Below are 21,776 nucleotides of genomic sequence, written 5' to 3' on the forward strand. Positions count from 1 at the left end.
GAAACTCAGCTCTAACAAGGTGACTGTAAACACCACTTGAAATCTTAGGATCTAAGATTTGAAAATCCTTTTCAGTAATTTAGGTGTTATCTAAATATGGTTGATCTTTCCATCTAACAAAAAATGTGGATAACCACCACAACGAGAAGAAAAGCCACAATTGCATCATCAATCACATCATTTTTGTTGCACTATGCATGAGATACAAGGAATTTGGTGACTTATAGGAATACTAGTAGGCAATGGAGGCTCAAATGTGCCTAATAACAAGTTAAATTATCCATATTGAAAAAAAAAGACTAATATTTATATTATTAGGAGTTAAATTACACAAAATGTTTAAAACTTCTTACTCTTGGTTGGTAATTAATGTACTTCATTTGAGCGATGATCTCCATCTTCACTCTCTTTTATTCTTAATACTTGTTTCATCCTTTAAGGTGTGTTTGATTGGGGGATAGAAAGTGGGGCAGAATTCCAATTCTCACCCCACCCCTTAAGAATTCTAATTTCTTGATTTTAAGGAAAATTCTCACTTTCCTTGAAATTCGAATTTCATGGGGGGAAAAAATCTTCACTTTCCCATGAAATTTGAATTTTATGGAAAAAAAAAAAATTGTTTGATGAAATTTCCTAGAATTTAGATAAAAAATGAATTTCACCCTCATTTTTCACCCTTATCAAACGCACCCTTAATGTTTTGACTTTGCAACTTTATTTGAATGTCAAGCATACCAGCAAAATTTAACTATTCACAAGATTTTGGTACTCAAAACATTTTGGGTCCATTATTATTAGTATTGAAAGTTCCTTTTGAAACTAATACTTGTTTAAGTTTTGTGGTTAGTTTGTTGTAAAGTATTTGTCGATAGAATATCCACTTTTTTTTACAATAATGACATAATATTAGAATGTGAGGCAAATAATTTTTGTTTTCTTTTCACGAAGCTATTTTCCCTGTTCATCTTTTTGGAAATCTTTTTTTTTATTATTGTCAATGGCATTTTTCAATTCTTCCACTTCTTTGTTGAGATTGTCAAGAGATACCTTTAGACCTTGGTTTTTCTCTTGATATTCATCATTTTGAGTTTTTAAAAGTTCATTCTCATTTTACAAAGAATTTACTTTATCATATAAAGATTAAATTTTCTTTTTCAACAAAACATTTTTCAAACTTAATTTCTTAAAATCATGGGCTAATTCTTTAAAAGCATCTTGTAATTCTTCAAAAGAGAAATTATCTTCTAAACTATCAAAATTTTGAGATGTTATCTCAAGATGTTCATGTTGAACTATCAAGCAAATATTGTCATCACTTGATTCATCGCTTGAAATGGATTGATCTTTTTCACTCCAAGTTGCTAGGACTTTCTTCTTGGATTTCTTCTCCTTCTTCTTTTTTTTTTTTTTTTTTTGTTAACGCATCATCACGAGTGCCCCCGCTTTTTGACCCCACGATTTCAGCAAAAGAGGTAAATCAAGAAATTCATCAGGCAGGTTTCGACCCCTAACACAACCGCAAACTTGAGAATAGCAAATATTTTTTATTTTCAGGATCGCTCATTGTCTGCTGAACTATCTCCTGATCAAAACTCGAACATGGAACTTGGGAGGCTCGAACATGGAACCTGTGAGCCCAAAAGGCAACACCTCAACACATTCTTCATTTACTAGTTGATGTATGCCCTGGGGGCTCTACTCCCTCTTCTAGATCAATGGATATTTAGTTTTTACATATCCAAGTCTTTTGCATCCAAAACAATTAATGTATCTGAAAGATCACCTAAGAGGAGGAGTGAATTGAATATTTTGAAATTTTTGAGATATATTAAAAATAATTATGCACTGAAGTTAATTTTAAATATACTTTTCATAACAAAAAAATGTTGCAGCAACTTAATATGAAATTATATGGAGTAAAACATTTTCATATAGGTTAATACAAACTTACTTCTAATATAGAATAAATATGTATGAATAAAAAATAGTATTAGAACAAAATTATAAGAAAGTGGTTTTCAAAACTTTCATGAGCTAATATACAAAATCATAGAGATTTGAAAGCTTTTTTACATGCAATTGAAAACTGACAGCAATTTGCATAATAATGATTAACATGAGAATACATTGTATAGTATATGAAAAGATGTTTTATAGGAATCAATTTAAATCGTAGAGCTTTTTGATAAAGATGAAGACTATTTTTTTAAGATGAGAAAAAAAATTATGCTTATACAAATAAAAAAATAAGCTTATTCAAATATCTTAAAAAGAAATATTTGGGTATCAATATTAATTACTCAATTGCATTAAAAGCATTTATATATGCAATGAAAAGAGCAAACTTACATGATGCTCATGAAGTACCATTTTATGGTAGGAGAAAAATAATACCATTGAGGTCATAAAAATCAGAACTCTGTGAGTGAATAATTGAATTTGAGAAGTAAATATGAAATCAAAAACATTAGAAAATAATTTATATAAGAAACAAAAACTAAAAGTATTTTGCTCAATGTTATAGAGTTGAATTAAATATGAAAATATTTGCATGACATATGAAAAATAATACCATCAAAAATATAAGAAACATATCACATGAACACAGTAAATTTTTAAGTGGTTCAGCCAACAAACATAGCCTACTAGTTTAGTTCCTCACTAAGAATTTTGAAAACATTCATTGTGAGATTTTAGTTTTTAGGATTCAACTATAACACATATATTACAAGTTCAACTATAATCTCCACTTTTGACGAGTTAAGTAGGAATCCCAATTTTTACAAGAGCAGCTGTAACCTTTACATGAGGTTTTTTTTATAACTAGCTCAATCACAATCACTATATTTTAAAGGATCAGGTGTAACATTTACAAGAGTTTCACATAAGATTTGTGAAAAAAAATTTCAAGAGAAAAATATAAGATAATACAATAATTTTAACATTTTCTTGAACGAAATAGAGTTATAAGAATATGAATGAATAAAACACTCAACTCTCTTAATCTAATATATTTGGTTTAAGAATATCTACATGAAAAATTTTACCAGATAATTGCTTGGAGTGAAGAAGATGAACATGAAGGGCTTGTCACTCAAGCAGTGAACATTGGTTCAAAAGAGCGTAGTTTTTGTTGTGTCTAAATTTGAATTGGCTCTTCGTTGTTCCGACAACAGCCTGAGCTTACTTGACTGCTCTCTTAATCGACCAACTAATTGACCAGCCAATCAACTTTGATCTCAAGTAGCACTTGGCATTTTATAGAAACTTGAGACTCGAAATTTGCCTTGATACTTGCACATAATTGTATCTTCTTTGATTTAACTGATAATAGTCAAACTAGTTAAGAACAATATGTATGATATTAAGATAAATCATTTTTTACTCATACATAAATAGATTTATCATTTTTATATAAGAGACCATAGTTAGATTTCATAAAATAAAGAGATAAACCTCTTGCAGCCAAAATTGTCATTTTTTTCTTCTTTGAGTAATGGTTATATTTTTCAAAATTAAACACCAATTACTCAACTAACTTATAAGCTTACTAAACTATTATAGTGCATACTTGATTGGACATATCAAGTAATAAATTATATAAAAGTCTCACTTGAGTATGACCAACTCATAACTCGACTAACTCAGAAACCACAGAGACTTTGCGTTGCTTACTTGATTACTAGACTAAGCTTACTTAACTAATAGATGCATTATTCAAGTACAAATATTTGATACTTCATTGTATTTAAGATTGGAGATTTATTCAGATTCAATCCAATCTTTACTTGACTAATACATATAGATGTTCGATTATAAAAAAAAAATACATTAATCAATTGAAGAGAAAGCTATACTCGATTAAGGAGATGCTTAGAATTTTTGAAACTAAAAGGTACTCGATTTAAAAAAATCTCATTACTCGACTAAATTTGAAATAACAAATAATTTTCATAAAACACTCGAGTAGAAGAATCTTAATATTTGATTGAAAATCATTTTTCCTAAAACACATAATCAACTATTTTGAAAAAAATATACGAAGTATTTACTCGACTAAAAAATATGCTTAGTTTTCATAGCTTAATATATTATTGAGGACATTGTTAATCTATCGTGTATGCAACGTCATGTCTATACAAGTTATCTAAATCAAGGTTATTGTTGACTTTTATAACAACCACTTACAAAACTTAACATATAGTTTGACACTTATGACCGGGCATATTGACAATTTGACACTTATGATTGATTGCATTTCTTTTAATTTGTATTTGAAAAAAATATGATTGGTATGATTCTCGTACAGAAAGAAATTAGACAGCTCCCAGTTAGTATGGTTGTATCGTTGTCTGTCTGTCTTTTCTTCAGCTTCTTATATGTTTATTGCAACTGGATTCCCACTTGCTGCGCATCTTAAGTTTGGATAAAAAAAGGGCTTGGGCATAGCCAAGTGATAATAGGGTAGACTGAAAATTTGTTAGTGTGGGTTTGATTCCTTGCTTCTTTTTAGGAGAGGATCTTAAGAGTGATATTAATAGTGTTAAGATCTACCATTCTGATCATTTGGGCACATCCCTCAATTTACCTCCTCAGTGTAGCTTTAGGAGCAGGGTGGCTGAGGATGTCAATAATAGGGCGTAATCAAAAAAAAAAAAAAAAAAAAACTTACATTAAGTAGTTGATGATGATGGTTCAAGTTAAACTTTATCGAATTTAAACAACATGAAAATATATATATATATATAGATATATATATATAAAATAAAAGTTTGATGGGGCTTCTTAATGGAGACCAGACCAGGTGAATCTATAGATTATTGGATTGCAAAAGGGGCATTCTGGTGATTAGCCTGGTCAATGTGACCCTTTCTCAAGAAAAATATATTAAATTAATAAATTTTAATAATGTTAAATTTATAATTTATAAGTAAAAATAAAACCCTATTACCTTTTTCTGTATTTTCAAAAAGAGATAAACATTGATTTTTGTTTCAAGATTTTGTCTCTCTCATTATCTGTGTCTTTGATTGACGACAACTTTCAATTGTGGCTCAATTCGTCACGAATGAGTTAATTCTAACTCTTTTTAAAGTTAAGATTTCAATTGTGTTTATGTAAGATTTAAAAAGTGATCATTATATAATTTTTTTTTTCAATATATTTACAGAGATAGATTTGGTCCAATTGGATTCAATAGGGAAAATTAATTTGTGCAGTTTTATTTAACTACTAGTAGATAGAGCTTTTGATAGGATATTGGTTTAATGAGATAAGAGTAAAAAGTTTCTTCCATTTAGGTTTAAATGCTATTGCTGCTGCTTTGCTTGCTTGCATATATGGATAATCCATTTTGAAATTTTGATTATTATTATTTATATAATTAATTGATTATTTAAATTATTCTTATTTTATATATAGTTTAATTAATTTAAATTTATTTTTTATATTTTTAAATATTATAATTGTATATATAATTTAAATATTATAATTTTACTTTTTAACTTTATTTTTTTATTACTTTCTTAAAATTTGATCTGTCTTAAATGTAGTAATTGATTGTTTAAAAGAAACATGTAAAGTCATGGATAATCAATTTTGAAAATTTGATTATTATCATTTATAATTAATTGATTATTTAAATTATCTTTATTTTATATATAGTTTAATTAAATTAAATTTATTTTCTTATAATTTTAAATATAACTTAAATGTTATAATTTTATTTTTTAACTTTTTTTTTTACTTCTTTAAAAATTTGACCTATCTTAAATGTGGTAATTAATTATTGAGAAAAATATATAAAGTCATGTATGGATAATCAATTTTGAAAATTTGATTATTATTATTATTTCTATAATTAATTGATTATTTAAATTATCTTTATTTTACATACAATTTAATTAATTTAAATTTATTTTTTATAATTTTAAATGTCATAATTTTATTTTTCAACTTAATTGATTATTGTCATTTATTTAATTCTCTTTTTTTCCATTGGTCTACTCCGAAGATGTGCTATATGTTGGACTTGGGGAAATTAAATACAAATTAAATTTGTGTTTTGAAAATTATATTAAGTAAGATTCAAATTGTGTGGCAAAGCGTGGGAAAAAAAGGAAAACTTAATGATAACATATGATTTGATAAATTTAGAGAAATAGGAGAATTTGAAGAAAAAAAAAATAATAAAAGAAAACAAATATATCTCTCTCTTCTTCCTCTTCATTCCCGTTCAACACTTCCATTTCCTCTCTTCTCTTTTCTCAATTCTTCTTCTTAAATTTTCTCTTCTTCTTTACTTTTATTTAGTAAATTTTACCCATATTTTTTTATTCAGTTTGCTCTTCTGGTGTAACATAACACCACTATTCTGTCAAGTGAGTGATATGAATGCAACTAGGAAAAATTAGGCCTTAAGGATTCGTGTGGTACGCACATATGAGACAAATACACGTGAAAATTAAAAAAAAAAAAAACGTTTACCCTTGAATGCATATTTTAGAATAAAGAGGTTGGTTATCGTTTATTCTTTTTTCCTGTTATCGTGTAATTTTTGTATTGTTTTATGCATTGCTTATTGTATTACATGTTAATTTAGGTTTATTTTTTACATGGTTTCGAGATAGAGTTATGTGCTTTTTATTGTTCGTCTACCATTGAATATATATAAGGAAATCTTTCCAAATTTGTAATTCTTTTGTTATATTCTCATGATTGTAACACGATTATTTTGTTTATTTTTTACTTCTTTATTTTGATTTTCATTTATTGTAACTACTAAATTATACAACTTTCGCTTTAACAAATTTTTTTTTTTACGATATCCATGCATCGCATGGGTGATCAACTAGTATATATGATATTAAGATAAACATACAAGATTAATAGTCAAATTAGTTAAGAACAATATATATGATATTAAGATAAATCATTTTTTACTCATACATAAACATATTTATCATTCTTATATAAGAGAACATGGTTAGACTTCATAAAATAAAGAGATAAAGTTCTAAAGGTCAAAATTGTCCTTTTTATTTTTTTAGTAATGGTTATATTTTTCAAAATCAAACACCAATTAATCGACTAACTTATTGGCTTACTCGACTATTATAACGCATATTTAATTGGACATATCAAGTAATAAATTATACAGAAGTCTCACTTGAGTATGACCAACTCATTACTCGACTAATTCAGAAATTATAGAGACTTTGCATTGCTTACTAAATTATTGGGCTAAACTTACTTGACTAATAAATACATTCACTCAAGTACAAATATTTGATACTTGATTGTATTTAAAACTAGAGACTTAGCCAGATTCAATCTAATGTTTACTTGACTAATACATATAGATACTCGATTAGAAAAAATACATTAGTCGATTAAAGAGAAAGGTATACTCGATTAAGGAGATGCTCAGAATTTTTTAAACTAAAAGATACTCAATTTAAAAAATCTCATTACTCGACTAAATTTGAAATAACAGATAATTTTCATAAAGCACTCAAGTAGAAGAATCTCAATATTATATTGAAAATGATTTTTTTCTAAAACACATAATCAACTATTTTGAAAAAACATATAAAGTATTTACTCGACTAAAAAATATACTTAGTTTTCATAGCTATATAAATGCTTGATTTTCTAAAAACCTTACTCCAATGGTGAATAATCAATATTTGATTATAAAAGTATCATACTTGATTGAGTTTTTAAGAAACATAGCTTTTGCAAAAACTTATTGAAATAAGTTTTTATGATAGTTGATTGAGACATCTCAATATTCGATTAATTTGAAAAACAATACTCAATTGAATAAAAAGCTTACTTAGAAAGAAATTTTCAAAATCTTTATAAATATATTCAACTAATATGAGCTTATACTCAAAAGGCTTTTTCATACTTAGTCAATTTTTTAATATTTTCAGAATGCTCGACTAATACAGAAATTGATGATGGTATTTGAGACTGACCACCACATGTCGTCTCGACGAATGGACGTTGGGAATAGAACTTTGGACTTGGGTATGTCAAGTCCTGCAAGACAACGGAGTGACGAGGCTAGGATCTCCCAAGGTAGACTCCGACGCTCAAGTCAGTAGAGTAAATGCGAGTAGTAGAAAATATAAGAGCTAGAGAACTTCTCATACCTGGTGAGGACCTCTACTTTTTATAGTCAAGTCCGTTATGGGGTACCCGAGATAAAATCCAAGATGGGCGGGCATGACTCCCGAGGGCCCCGGTCAAGCTAGAATGGGTCTCGTGGTCCAGCCCGAATTTTTCGAACTCCGCTCAGGATTGTGGACTTGTCACGTGCCAATCTCTCGGGAAATCCACGTGGGGAACAAAACTACTAGCGCATGAGGGTATTTTTGTAATTTAGGTAGTGCCACATCAAAAACATACTCGGTTATTTTGAAATATATATGTATATAAGTCTGAAGTTTCTTGACTTAAAAAAATTATATAACATGTTTTAGAGATCATCAATAAACTAAATTTACTGAAAATATATTTTTTAAAAATTATTTTTTTTTATAAATCAAAACATAAATTTCTCAATAGTATCTTCTATCTTGCTCTCTCTTAAACTTATCCTTCTTCTCTATTAGGTTTCTTCTATCCACCACCTTCTTCCTCTAATAAATCTCTTGAACTTTCTAGTGAGTATTACTATGTCATCACCGTCGATCACTTCCTTCTCCCTCACTTGAAGATTGTGAAACTTTGAAAGCAAGAGACTTATCCTTTTTTGTTCAACTCCTTACTAAATTTGAGATATTTATGATATTGTTTCTTAAAATCACTAAGGGTGCGTTTGATTGCAAGGGTAAAATTTGGATAGAAAGAAAATAAATTATAGGGAATTAAATTACCTAGAATTAAATTTTAGAAAAAATATCAATTGAAGGCGTTTGATTGGCTTAATTTTCTACCTAGAAATTACCTAAAAATAAATCAAATATATTATACAAAATATTCAAAAAACCAAATATATATACACAAATATTCAAAAAATCAAATATATACTCACAAATATACATACACACACCCATACATACACACACGTACAAACACACACCCAGCTTTGTGTGTGTATGTACATACACAAATATACATACATACATAGGAGCAGAGCAGAGCCGGGAAGAGGCGATGATGGCAGCATCGTCTTCAACCGAGCAAGTTTTAGTGGAGCAGCACGAGGCCGAGAGCCTGGCGATGTCGATCAGAGCACTTCACACACGCCTATACATACACACACCCATCTTTGTGTGTGTATGTATATACACAAATATACATACATACATAGGAGCAAAGCAAAGCCGAGAAGAGGGAAGAGGCGATGATGGCAGCATCGTCTTCAATTGAGCAAGTTCCAGTGGAGTAGCGCGAGGCCGAGAGCCTGGCAGCATCAATCAGAGCACTTCTGATGCTTCAGAATGCTTTCACCGTCCTCGCCCCCTCTCTCTCTCAGTTTGTCGCTGCCATCACTAGTCGTGGCTGCCATGCTCGACCGCCGACCGCGCTTCCCCTGCTCCTCACGACCGTCGGCCACACTTCCCCTCCTCATCGCGATCACCGACTACGTTTCCCCTCCTCATCGCGACTGTCGATCGCGCTTCCCCTCTCTTTTCCTTTGTGCTTCCGCTCCTCTGTTGTTTGTTGCTGTTGCATCTTCTTCTTCTTCTCCCCAATGCCTGTAATTTCTTTTCCAACCCCTCCCCTAAGAATTGGTTTTCTAGCAAAAGCTAGAATTGGGCATCACGTGAGCAAAAATGAGAATTTGAATTATCTAGAAAATATGGTCTATCAAACAGCACCAAAATGGGAATTTACATGGAAAATGATTATTTTTTATGAAAAATATGGCCAATCAAACAGGCCCTAAATACTTTCTCTATTGACTTAGAAATGGTTTGAGACGAAGTACAATTGGCTTGGAATATGAAACTCTTTCAAATGTGTATGCCATGCTTCATTTTCTCTTCATTTTTCTCAACAAATGAAAGTAAGATTGTTTTGGTACCATTTTTAAGTGTATTTTTAATTTTCACTTAGAAATTCCTAATTTGAAGGAGTGTCTTCTAATACCACTTTGATATATAGCACCTTGATACATTACTCAAGCATAAAAATGGGTCACATTTGGTTGAGCAGAGTGGAGGAGAATGAGACTTTCACAAAAATTTGATTGGACACTACAAAAGAATGGAAAGATATATTTTAAGAAATGATCATTCTCTCAAATTTATGAAAAGATTTGTCAATCACAAAATGGATGAAAAACTTTCCCATTCCAAGAAATGAATGGTATGATGACACTTTTCCCTCACAATTTTTTTATAATTACATATTACCACATACATTAGTTTGTTGTCATTCATCGGCTGCCACTCGCAGCCTGCGATCGCCAATCGTTATCCGTCATCGTTTAAATTGATTTTATTTAAAAATTAAATAAAATTTTATCTTTATTCAATTTTTATTTAATATTTTTAGCTAAAAAAGGAAAACAATTTGTGGCATATATTTGATAATTATATGATTTTTTAGAATTAAATATTATTTTATAAAATTTTTTAATTTTTATAATGAAAAAGGCATTTTTATCATCTAATTAATTTTACCATTCAATTTCATCAAAATAAAGACAAATCAAACATTATATTCCTCCCGTATCAAACATAACAATGAAATGAAATAGTATTTTCATTTTTTTTTTCTTTCTCCCTTTTCCCTTTTTATTCAGAACCATCCCATCTATATGATTGTACTTTTTTGTTCATGGATTTATTAAGTAAAAACAAAACAAAAGCAAAGAATGACAAATTTTGTTCTTGTTTCGAAGGTTAACTAATATATAGGTAAATATATTATTGAAGACATTGTTAATCTATAGCAAGGTCATGTCTATACAACTTATCTAAATCAATGTTTGTTATTAATTATGTTTATTTTTAGAGGCGAATCTAAAAATTTATGTAGAGGGAGGTTGAAATTTTTTTTTTTTTTTTGAGATATAAAACTATACATCACAAATTTTGGGGTGAGTTAAAAAAAAAAATGGACTAATTTATTATTAAAAATTATTTTTTTAATATAAAAAAATAATTTTAATTGTAGATTGTCCTGAACTTCACATGTAAATCCGACACTGCTTATTTCTACTCTTACTATAATTTTTAACTTAGCCAAACCAAAAAAATAATAATCAATTTTAACCTAAAAGCATAGTAATTTCCTTTTTCATTGAGAATTTACCAAGTATGTATCCAATGGAGATTGGAGTATTGAGAAGGATTAACTACTTTGTCTAATGAGCAATGGATATTAAGAAAGTGATATAGGTACAAGTACATGACAAGTTTATTGTCACTCCTAAAGTTGGTTGAGGAGTTTATTGTCACTTCTTGTATGGCCGCACATCCATCTTAACATTCTCATCTCCGCTACTCTCGTCTTTTGCTCATGTTGGTATTTGAGTGTCCAACATTCTGAGCCGTACAACAAAACTAGTCTTATAGCTGTCCTATAGAATTTTCCTTTCAATTTTAATGGGATTTTACCATCACATAACACTCCGATGCATTTCTCCATTTTAGCCAACTTACCTTAATTCTATGTGTGACATCCTCATGAATTTCTCTATCTTTTTGAATCACTGATCCCAAATATCGAAAATGACTTTTTCTTTGTAAGATTTAGTGATTGATTAATTATTAAAATAAAATTATTTATTATATTATATATTTATTTATAAATTATAAATATAAATATAAATTAAAACTTCTAAACGGAGAAACATGGATTTTTTTAATGTTAATTAAAAATTTATTTAAAATTTTTAATTTTTGATATTGAAATTTAATTTTTACAATGATAACAAAACTTTAAAAATATGAATTTTGACTTATTTTTTTTACTATATATTAATTTTCTTGAATAGTCTCGTAAATGTGATCTATTAATTCTTAATTAACATTAAAAAATTCATGCATTAATTTTTATTTTTTAATAATTGAAGAATTAATCAAAAATAATATTATAAATATTTTTGATTAATAATATTTATAAAAAAAATATTTTTAATTGATTGAAAAATTATATATCTATACATGACTTAAGTAATAATTTAAATTGTCTATTCAATTTTTTTATTAATAATATTTATTTAATTGATAAGCTCAAATTATAGAGATCTTCAATTGCTTTGGAACAATAAGTACTAAATACAAATTATTTTTATTTTATACAAATGAATAATTTTTTATGACTTAATTAATAGTTTAAGTTGTCTATTCATATTCTTTAGAAATAATATTTATTTTTGATTGATTGAGGGATTAATTGAGGAATTAATCAAAAATAATATTTATTTTTAATTAATTGATGAAAAAATTAATTGAGTTTAAAATTAAGTTATAAATAAATATTATAAATAGTATTCGAAACTCATGTTTAATTTTTTAATTTAATTACTATCTTTAATTTATTAAAAAATATAAGCATTTAATTACTGTTACTTTTAATATTTAATACAAATTTAAAAAAAAATATTTTACAAAGTATCCTACTTTTATATATAAAAGATAGACTAACATTACCCATCACCACCGTTAATACCGCCAGATGTGGACGGTGGGGGATGCACCCGCGGAGCACGACAGCGCAATCCACATCTCAAAGAGACAATATTTTTAGCCAGAGCAAAGCGAAGGTTCGTTAAAATGACCAGTGAATCGTCGGCGTCCACTGACAGGACCACTTCTTGGCTGCCACCTCACTCTCACTCCTTGTTTTGCTCTAGAGGAGAGAACAAAAGGCACGCGCACGTTATCTTTGGACTGAAAAGATTTTGCTAAAGTGGGCACAGTGCACAACACATGTGTTCCTTGTCGGATGAGAGCTGGAATGCGCCCACTGCGCTCGTTAGACGCCGCCCTCCTCCGATCCTCCTCCCCTTTTCTTTCTTGGTCTTGCCCTAACTTCATCTTTATCCCCTCTTTTTCTATTATTATTATGATATTAACTACAGCAAAGCAAATGCATAGGGAGAGGCTTCAGTCTTAAGAACGAAAAATTAAGCTGAAAAGCGTAGTTTGAAACAGATGTTTTTGCAGCTCAGCCCCTGCAGTTCTTCGTATTTGCAACTACTTGAAAAAGGTAAATAGATTTGACTGAATAAAAGTTAAAAGAATAAGCAAATTTTAACGGGAAAAGTTTAATATAAACAGCGTTGACTGAAATTCATAAACCCAATGAAATAATCTAAATCCAACCTAATATCAATTGATTTCAAAAAAGCATAAATAAACCAGAATTAAGATACTCAAATCAAGAGTAAGAGTCAAGTTAAGATTTGAGTGTGAAGAAATCCCGTCCGTAACTGCAAAATGAAACAAAATAAGGACCCGAAGGAAATTCTAATATTTTATTCCCCGTGTCAGGTACCAGTGCTCAAAAGAAAGAAAAAGCAGCTAAGTGGTGGAGTTGCGCAGAGAGTGAGAGAGAGAGAGAGAGAGAGAGAGAGTAAATAAAACCTAATAAATTTTCACAACCTCCGAGCAGAAGCAGCCCTACCTCCCCACCACCCATTTCCACCCCCTTCCTCTCTCATGCCCTTCCATTAAAATACAAAATATGCTGCGCCAGAAAGCTTCTCCCAACAAACCCTAGAATCTCCCCAGTACCGGACAAACCACAAGCGTTTCAATCTTTCAGCTCAAAGTCCAGATCGGCCATGGCCAAACTTGGACCTTTCAGGTACTTCGCGGCCCTTTCATTCGCCATTTTCTTCTTTAAACCCATATTTGCAGATCCAAATCCGAGCTTTGCCTTCGAAAGTTTCGGGAAAGGGTCCAATTTTGAGTCCACAGTCTCCCTTCACGGCGACGCCCAGGTTGTTAATGGCGGCTCCTTGGTGGAAATTACTGGGTCTTCCAGTTTCAGTTCTGGGCGAGTCTTTTACAGGAAACCCATCAAGGTGGTGGACGGAAACCCTGGCAAAACGGCGTCTTTTTCGACGCGTTTCACGTTTTCGATGTCTCCTCGAAATGGGGACGGTTTAGCCTTTGTTCTGGTTCCCATTGGGTTCCCTCTGGACGTGTTCGACGGCGGCCCCTTTGGGCTGCTAAGTGAGAAGAAATTTAGGACTCTTGCTGTTGAATTCGATACATTTATGGATGATGAATTTGGTGATGTGAATGGCAACCATGTTGGAGTTGATGTCAACAGTGTAGTTTCGGTTAAAGTGGGCAACGCTTCTTCAATCAATTTGGTGCTGAATAGTGGTGAGAAATTGCAATCTTGGATCGATTACGAGGCGGGTTCGAAGCGGCTAGAGATTAGGCTATCTAAATTAGGGGGAATGAAACCAATCGATCCTTTGGTTTCTTGCCCAATTGATTTGTCTAGGATGTGGAAGGAAGAGGAGGTGTTTATAGGCTTAAGCTCGTCAAATGGGAATTCATCCCAGAGCTGTAATGTGCATTCATGGAGCTTTGAGCTCAGGGTCGTGCCCCACTGGATGCATTCGCAGCCTCTGGATCCCAAGGCTTTCTCGGAGAAGATGAAGGCCCTGCCCCTGCCTAAGAGGCGCAACTGCCTATCGAGAGTCCTGGCTGCGCTGATCTTCGGGACTGGATGTGGGGTTTTGGGGCTATTTGTTGTGATGTTTATATGGACCATGTTTGGGAATAGGCTGCCCGTGGTGCCAGAGGAGTATTCGCCGAATCCTGAGACATTGGAGCACAAAAAGTTGAAGGTAGTGGTAGAGAAAGCCATCGAAGATGGTAGGAATTAGGTGTTTGAATTAGTTTTAGGGCAGTCTTAAGTTCTTGTAAATCATTGTCCTTCAGTGCTTGTATTCTCTAGCTTTCATCTTGTTGCTGTAGTTTGATGATCAACCATCCATCCGAATGTGTTTATGTTGCATAGTGTTTCACAATGTTATGATCACTGAAATACAGCATCAAATTGGGCAAATACAATATCAAGTTGCTATTCTCTCACGACCGTGTTGATCCAAACTAAATTTAGTAAAGTCTGCCAAATGTTTGTTCTGATACGAAGAAACTTCCTCAATAGGAATTCCTGATTCTTTTTCTCCCTGGCATTTTGCTATAATTTGGATCCTTCACTGTTATAATTATTTTAATTTTCTCTTGATTCTTTCATCTAATTCTATGCGAATTATTTCTACTCAATAGAATCCTCTGTCGCGTTATAAAGTGAAATTCTTCTTAGATATAATAACCACCGATTTCTCGTGATTGTACAGTCGCTAGAAGAAGCATTTGTTTTCAGCTTTTTGCAACCTCCTACCTTACATTTCAGCCTTTAGCATTAAAGATGCAGAATTTCAGGAAAAAATTTAATGCAATGAATAAATTGAAGAACATATTTACACATATCCCAATACCTGTATATTGATATCTATATATATATATATATATATATAGAGAGAGAGAGAGAGAGAGAGAGAGAGAGAGCAACTGAAAATGGGAGGGCGACAGGTAAAAATAAAAAAACAAATTTGCTCCTACTTGAAAATCTGAGCTTTCTACATGAAAGATTGATTTTACCCGTTGATGCATTAAATCGCCGCCCTCCCATTCTCATCTACTCTATCAAGATATATATATATATATACTGTGTATGTATGTGCATATATGTTATGTAAGTGTTGTGGGTTTTGAATTGTTTCTTAGAGAATACGATATTGTGCTTTCGTTACAGCTATGTATATTCAGATGGTCCAGCCCCACTCCAGCTAGCTAGCTTGCTGTGATATTGGTCTGGTCCCTACTGAAATTTATGATTTGACTTACCCCACCCTCTCCCCCCAATTCTGTGATAATTCAATTCCCCGTTGAGATTCTGTTGATTCTAACACTTCATCCACACCTCGTTGCCCATTAGCCCCCCCCCCCCCCCCCCCCCCCCCCCCCCGGGCGGCGTGCTTTAGGAACAACCCATTCGATTTATGGAAACAGAAATGTCTTATCTAGAAGAGATTGATCACTTGTTAATTTGAGAGTATAGAAATTTGCAATCACATTCGATTTATCTAAAAATTGAACTAAGGGAAATGTTGGTCTCCTCTTAAGTTTAGGCGAACAAGTCCAAACACCTGAATTATAAAAAAAATAAATAAATAAATAAAACTTTGAGAGAAAAGAGTAGGACCGGCAATGAATACCCAGTCTAATTGGGGATCCAGTAAACTTGCCGGGGAAAAAAAGTTCTAGCCCAAGTATAGGTTGAGGGCAAGTAAATAGATTAAATATTTCTTAAATTTTAGTCATTTACCTAGACGAACACTTTTTAAATTTTAAAATTTGCTCAATAACTCTGTAAACCTTTTAAAATTAGTTAGAACACCTTCTAAATTTTGGCATCAGTATGGGATTGTCATAGTTAATTTTAAAAAATTTAAAGACTAGTCGGACGAGAATGTTGGACCCAAAATTTAAAATGTGTATAGGCAAATAATCTTAATTTCAAATAATTTTATTTTATAAAATAAATATATAATTTTGTTTTTCCGTCTGGAGGTGTAGAGGATTTTTGTCTAAAAAGATATGAAGAATTCCAAATGCTTCGATTTTCGTTACTTCTTGGCAGGCAAGTTGAAGTTGCAAAGCCTTAGTTCACATGATTTGGTCAACGAGGAAGAAGACCATATTTGACTATATGATAATTTATCTACTATGCTTTATTTTTTACTTTTAAATCTTGGAATTATTTTATATGTCAATTTATTATGTTTTGCATTATTTCGTTCTTAGAAATTTAGTAATAATTTAAAACACATGATGATAATTACAAATCATTTTTTAGGGATGAATTACTTTTAAATTTTGGGTAGAATACACTGATTGCTCAGGCTTAATTTAAGGGGCCACATCTTTGATTTTTTTTAAAAAATTACACTTTATACTCTTAAAATTTAAAAAATTATAATGCCTTGTTCACTGTTAATTAATTAATTATAGATGGAGATGGTTATTAATTTCTTTTAAAATGCCCTTAAAACTCTCTCCTCTCTTTGACGGCAATAATGAGGTGGTAGCTGCCACTTCCCTTGCTTACTGGACAATGTGGATTTTGGTAAGCCTTGACCACTGCCAACTCAGTATGACAGCGAGTTGCATGTTTATTTATTTATGTACCTGCTTAGTGGTGTGCCACGATAAAAAAAAAAAATGTCGAGAAATAAATTAATTAATAAACAAATCAATCTAATTTAATCGAAATGACCCAATAATTGAAGGTTGCATGAGATTCGCGACAAGTGACTAGCACAGCCCATGGGCCAGTAAAGAAGGCCACGAAGGCCCCCGCGAAAGGCAGCCTCGCGGCCCTGCCATTTGACTGTTGGAGGGGGGAACGGAGCCCAGCGGCCTTGACATGGCGATCGGAGACCCTCTCCTCCTCGGCAGCCCTATCATGGTAGCCACGGGGGGGCAGGGGAGGCAACCCCTGCAGGGCTGCCAGGGCCTCCGCTGTTGCAAGCTTGCCTCAGTCGCAACCTTAGGGAAACGTTTCCCTGAATGCCAGGTCCGGCGCAACTCGCAAATTAGGATAATTTTGACATTCAAAAATTCCTTCAAAAAGATAAACGACATATGTAAGATATAAACGTTATCTATAATAGTCTTAATCCTAACCTATTTAAGATTATTCCATTCTTCTCTATAAATAAAAAGACCTTCATTACAAAAAATATGTCTCTCGTATTGGCAAAAATTATGCTCTATAATTTTTAGTATTCTTAGTGTCTGATTTAAATATCAGAGTATTTATACAAGAACATTCCCACCCTCTTTATTTGTTTTATTTTTTGCAGACTCAGGCGGCCAAACAACAATATTTCCAATCAAATAAATTCATTATTGTATCTTAACAACAACAATTGACGTCATATGTGGAAAACGTACAAAAAACCAATGAAGTAGTCTATGATAGCCCAAATGAGAAGCACCACTAACCAATAGAGCTAGGAGTAGAGGACCAACCCCTAGGGTATTCACTCGAGGCATAAGATGGTCTCTCACACCCCATGAGACCGCCACATGATAGTCCACCTCAAACCACTCAAGATTCTCAACCCTAGGGCTCTTTGGGGGCTTCTTTCCAAGGCCATCTAGGAGGCCCTTCCCAATGCCAACTGGGGATTCACTTTCAAGACTAGCTAGGATTCCCTTCCTAGGGCCAAATGTAGACTCACTCTCAAAACTAGCTAAGAATCCTCTCCTAGGGCTTATTGGGGGCTCACTCTCAAGACTAGTTAGGAATTCATCCCTAGGGCTAGTTAAGGGCTCACTCTCAAAACCATCTAGGAATCCACTCCTAGGTCTAGTTAGGGGTTCACTCTCAAGACTGGTTGGGAATCCATCCCCAAGGCCAAGTAGGAGACCACTCTCAAGATTAGTCGGGAACTCACCCCTAGGGTTGATGGGAAACTTGTCCCACAAGACTCATAAACCCAATCGAACAAACTCTTCTCATGGGGCCACAAGCGGAGTATGAAGCCTTGCAACACTAACATGAATAAGGAATGCAAACAAGACAAGAAGTTACTGGGTTGTTACAAAATATTACCCCACAAGTGGCACTACTGTTAACCCAGAGGAAGTTTGGGTCTAGCCAGATCCTTCTTCAAATGGGACAAGAGGAAAGTTTTGAGACTACATCGGAACCACAAAAAACTTGACCACATCCCATTCCTTCTCAAAGAACTTGTACCCAAGACCCTTCTCCTCCTTAAAGTCTGTTGTATCATATTTTTTTATATATGAGAAAATGTGTTTGATGAAAAAACATATCTTAGATTGAAAAATCTTTATGTGAATCTCATATTTCGAAATAAAGTTTTCATATTTCGAAACATTCATGAATAGTGTTTGGCGCAAATGTTCAAATAGTTGAAAATCCCAAAATTCATGCATCATGTTTCGAAACTAAGTTTGCATGTTTCGAAACATCATTCTGCCATATTTCTATGCATGTTTCGAAATGCCTTTTGAGAAAGTTTCAATGTTTGCTAAGTTTATATACTATATTTCGAAACTTATTTGAAATCTAAGCATATGTTTCGAAACCTATATAGTATATTTTGAAACCTCTATCATTTCTGTCAGTAGAACATTTAAAAAATGTGTTGCATATGTTTTAAAATATGTTCTTGAAGTATGTTTCGAAACATTCATAATATATTTCAAAACATCTGACTCTATCAACAGAATATTTGAAAAACTGATATGCTTTTGCATATTAATTCAAAAGCTATTTAAAAGTTATTTTTTGACTTAATCTCAATACCCTGATGTTTCAATTTCAAATATTTTGAAGTGGAGAATAAAACAAAATCATTTTATTTTTAAAACGTTGTGTCTTACTCAATCTATCTCTAAGTGCATAACCAGTTGTAAAGGCTAGATGTTTCAAAACATGTGATGTAAGTTTTGAAACCTTAGTGTGAAAATGTGTTGTTTCAAAACCTATAATGTGTGTTTTGAAACCTACTTTATCATCTTGTCTCTAACGGTTATAATTAGCCAAAATTCTATTTCTTAGTATTTATATTAGTTCTTTGAAGACAAGAAGTACCTCTTACAAGCACATACACGAGTATACAACAACAAGAGACATTGTCACATTCTCAAGCACAAGTGAACAAAAATCCTTTCAACAAGCTCTCAAAGAAGAAATCATTCAATCAATCATTTGTGTGCATTGTGGTGTGAAAATGAGAAGCAAATTGAAACTGACATCTTATCCTTCTAAGCTCTCCTCACCTCATACCAATAGGTTTGTACAAACATTTGGTAAGGTATTTTATTACATTAAAAATTCTTGGGTTGTAAAAGATAAGTTTCATTTATCTTTTTATTGATTGTAAGGTTTGAGTTTAGTCGTAAAACTTATTGTGGTGTAAGGTTTGAGTTGAATCATAAAAACTCATCGTATACAAGGTTTTAGGATAAACTGTGGTAAAACTCTTGTTATGGTTGATCACTAGTAAAAGTGATTGTGTTTAAAAATTCTTCAAGTGGGTAAGCTTGAAGGTAGCGGACTAGGCGGGGTTCTGAACCATTATAAATCTCGTGTGCATTTACTTTTCAATTTTATTTACCTATTCTTATTGTTCATGCTTTCAAAAGAAACGTTTTTCAAAAGCCAAAAGTTTCAAAATAAGCAAAACAATGAACAAGGTTTCAAAACATATTATAGTAAGTTTCAAAACATATTATAGTAAGTTTCGAAACATACTTAACAGAAATGTTAGTTTCGAAACATACTCACTTAGGTTCCGAAACATACTTAACAAAAAAGTTAATTTCGAAACAAACTCTTTGATATTTCGAAACATAGTGTTCTGCCATCAATAAGTCTTTAATCTATCAAAAAATTTACCCTAATCCCAATTCACTCTCCCTCTTCTAATATATTTGCCATCATTTGGAACTAACAAAGTCGGGATAAGAAAAATGAGGAAACATCAAAAAGGTGCAAGGGAACCCAAAGAGATCCTCAAGAAAAGGAAATACCTCGAGACTGTCGAAAGCACATCTATTGATGAAGAACAAGTTTCGCCAAGGGGTCTTGTAAAAAAGATCAAAGAAATTGAGAACCCGTCAACATTTAGTGTTCGTGATGCAATGGATATGAAAAGAATAATCGAAAAAGTCTTGGAGTAGAAGAAGTTGTTGCCTACGTTAGAAGATCAACCTAAAAAGAAAATTCCTTTCGCCTCTACCATCATGGAGAAATCTTTGCCAAAAAAGTTCAAGATGCCCTAGATGGCTACGCACTTAGGCAAAGGCAACCCTAATGACCATATTTAGAATAATGAATCCCTCATGGTGTTATATGGATGGGAAGATGAAATTATGTGTTGAGTTTTCCCTCTAACCTTAGCAAATCACGCTCGAGCATGGTATAACAGTTTACCCACAAGCTTCATATTCACTTTCAAATAGCTGAGATCTGAATTTATTAAGGCATTCATTATCAATAATCAAAGGAAAAAAGATGCAACTTATCTTCTTAGTATCAAACAAGGTAACAAAAATACCCTTCGAAGCTCAACTGAAGCTGACGGTTTCATTCAAAAATCAAGAAAAACTACCACGTTTTTAGCTTGAATCGAGCCTCAAGGATAGAGGGCTTTTGTTCTTTAATTTCTAGGGAGAATTTATGGAGAGTTTGGAGAGGAATGGTATAGGTTTTATGGGGTTTTAAGAAGTTGGTCGGAAAATTGGGGCTGCCAAAACTGCATCCTGCAATCGGCCATTTCGGTGAGTGTTTCGAGGCCTTTTCGATGAGTGTTTCATCCATCAAAAGACATCCCTAAAACCGGCTTGAGGAGTAATACAAAAGGGTGGAGGAAAAACAGTCATCGGAGACTGTTGCAGACCACTGGAGCCGGAGAAGATGATGAGCGTGAGCTTCACGCGCCAGTACACGTGTATGGCATGTGAGGGCACATAAGGTACTGTTTGGCTCTGAAATTATTTTTATAATTTTTGAAAAAATATTTTAGAAATATTTGTGTAAAAAGATTTGGTGAAATTAAGTGTTAGGTATTTATTATGAATTTTCTGAGAAAAGAAATGTTATGAAAAATAGGAAAAAATAAGAAATATTGAAATATTGATTTCTATAGACGTAACTATAAACAGGAGACGATTTGACCGTTACAAGAAAGGATTGCACGACTATCGAGGCTTAGCATGCATATCAAAGGGCAAATCGAC

General features: G+C 32.2%; 1 protein-coding gene across 1 annotated transcript; it reads left to right on the top strand.

Moving 5' to 3' along the window:
- Positions 1-13,504: 13,504 nt before the first annotated feature.
- LOC127787924 (lectin-like protein LEC) lies at positions 13,505-15,023 on the top strand. The gene has a single exon (XM_052315996.1). It carries the CDS (start codon positions 13,754-13,756, stop codon positions 14,813-14,815), a length of 1,062 nt encoding a protein of 353 aa, XP_052171956.1. The 5' UTR covers positions 13,505-13,753; the 3' UTR covers positions 14,816-15,023.
- Positions 15,024-21,776: the final 6,753 nt, after the last annotated feature.

Source organism: Diospyros lotus, chromosome 13, assembly GCF_014633365.1.
Source record: "Diospyros lotus cultivar Yz01 chromosome 13, ASM1463336v1, whole genome shotgun sequence".
In the NCBI taxonomy this organism is placed as follows: Eukaryota; Viridiplantae; Streptophyta; class Magnoliopsida; order Ericales; family Ebenaceae; genus Diospyros; species Diospyros lotus.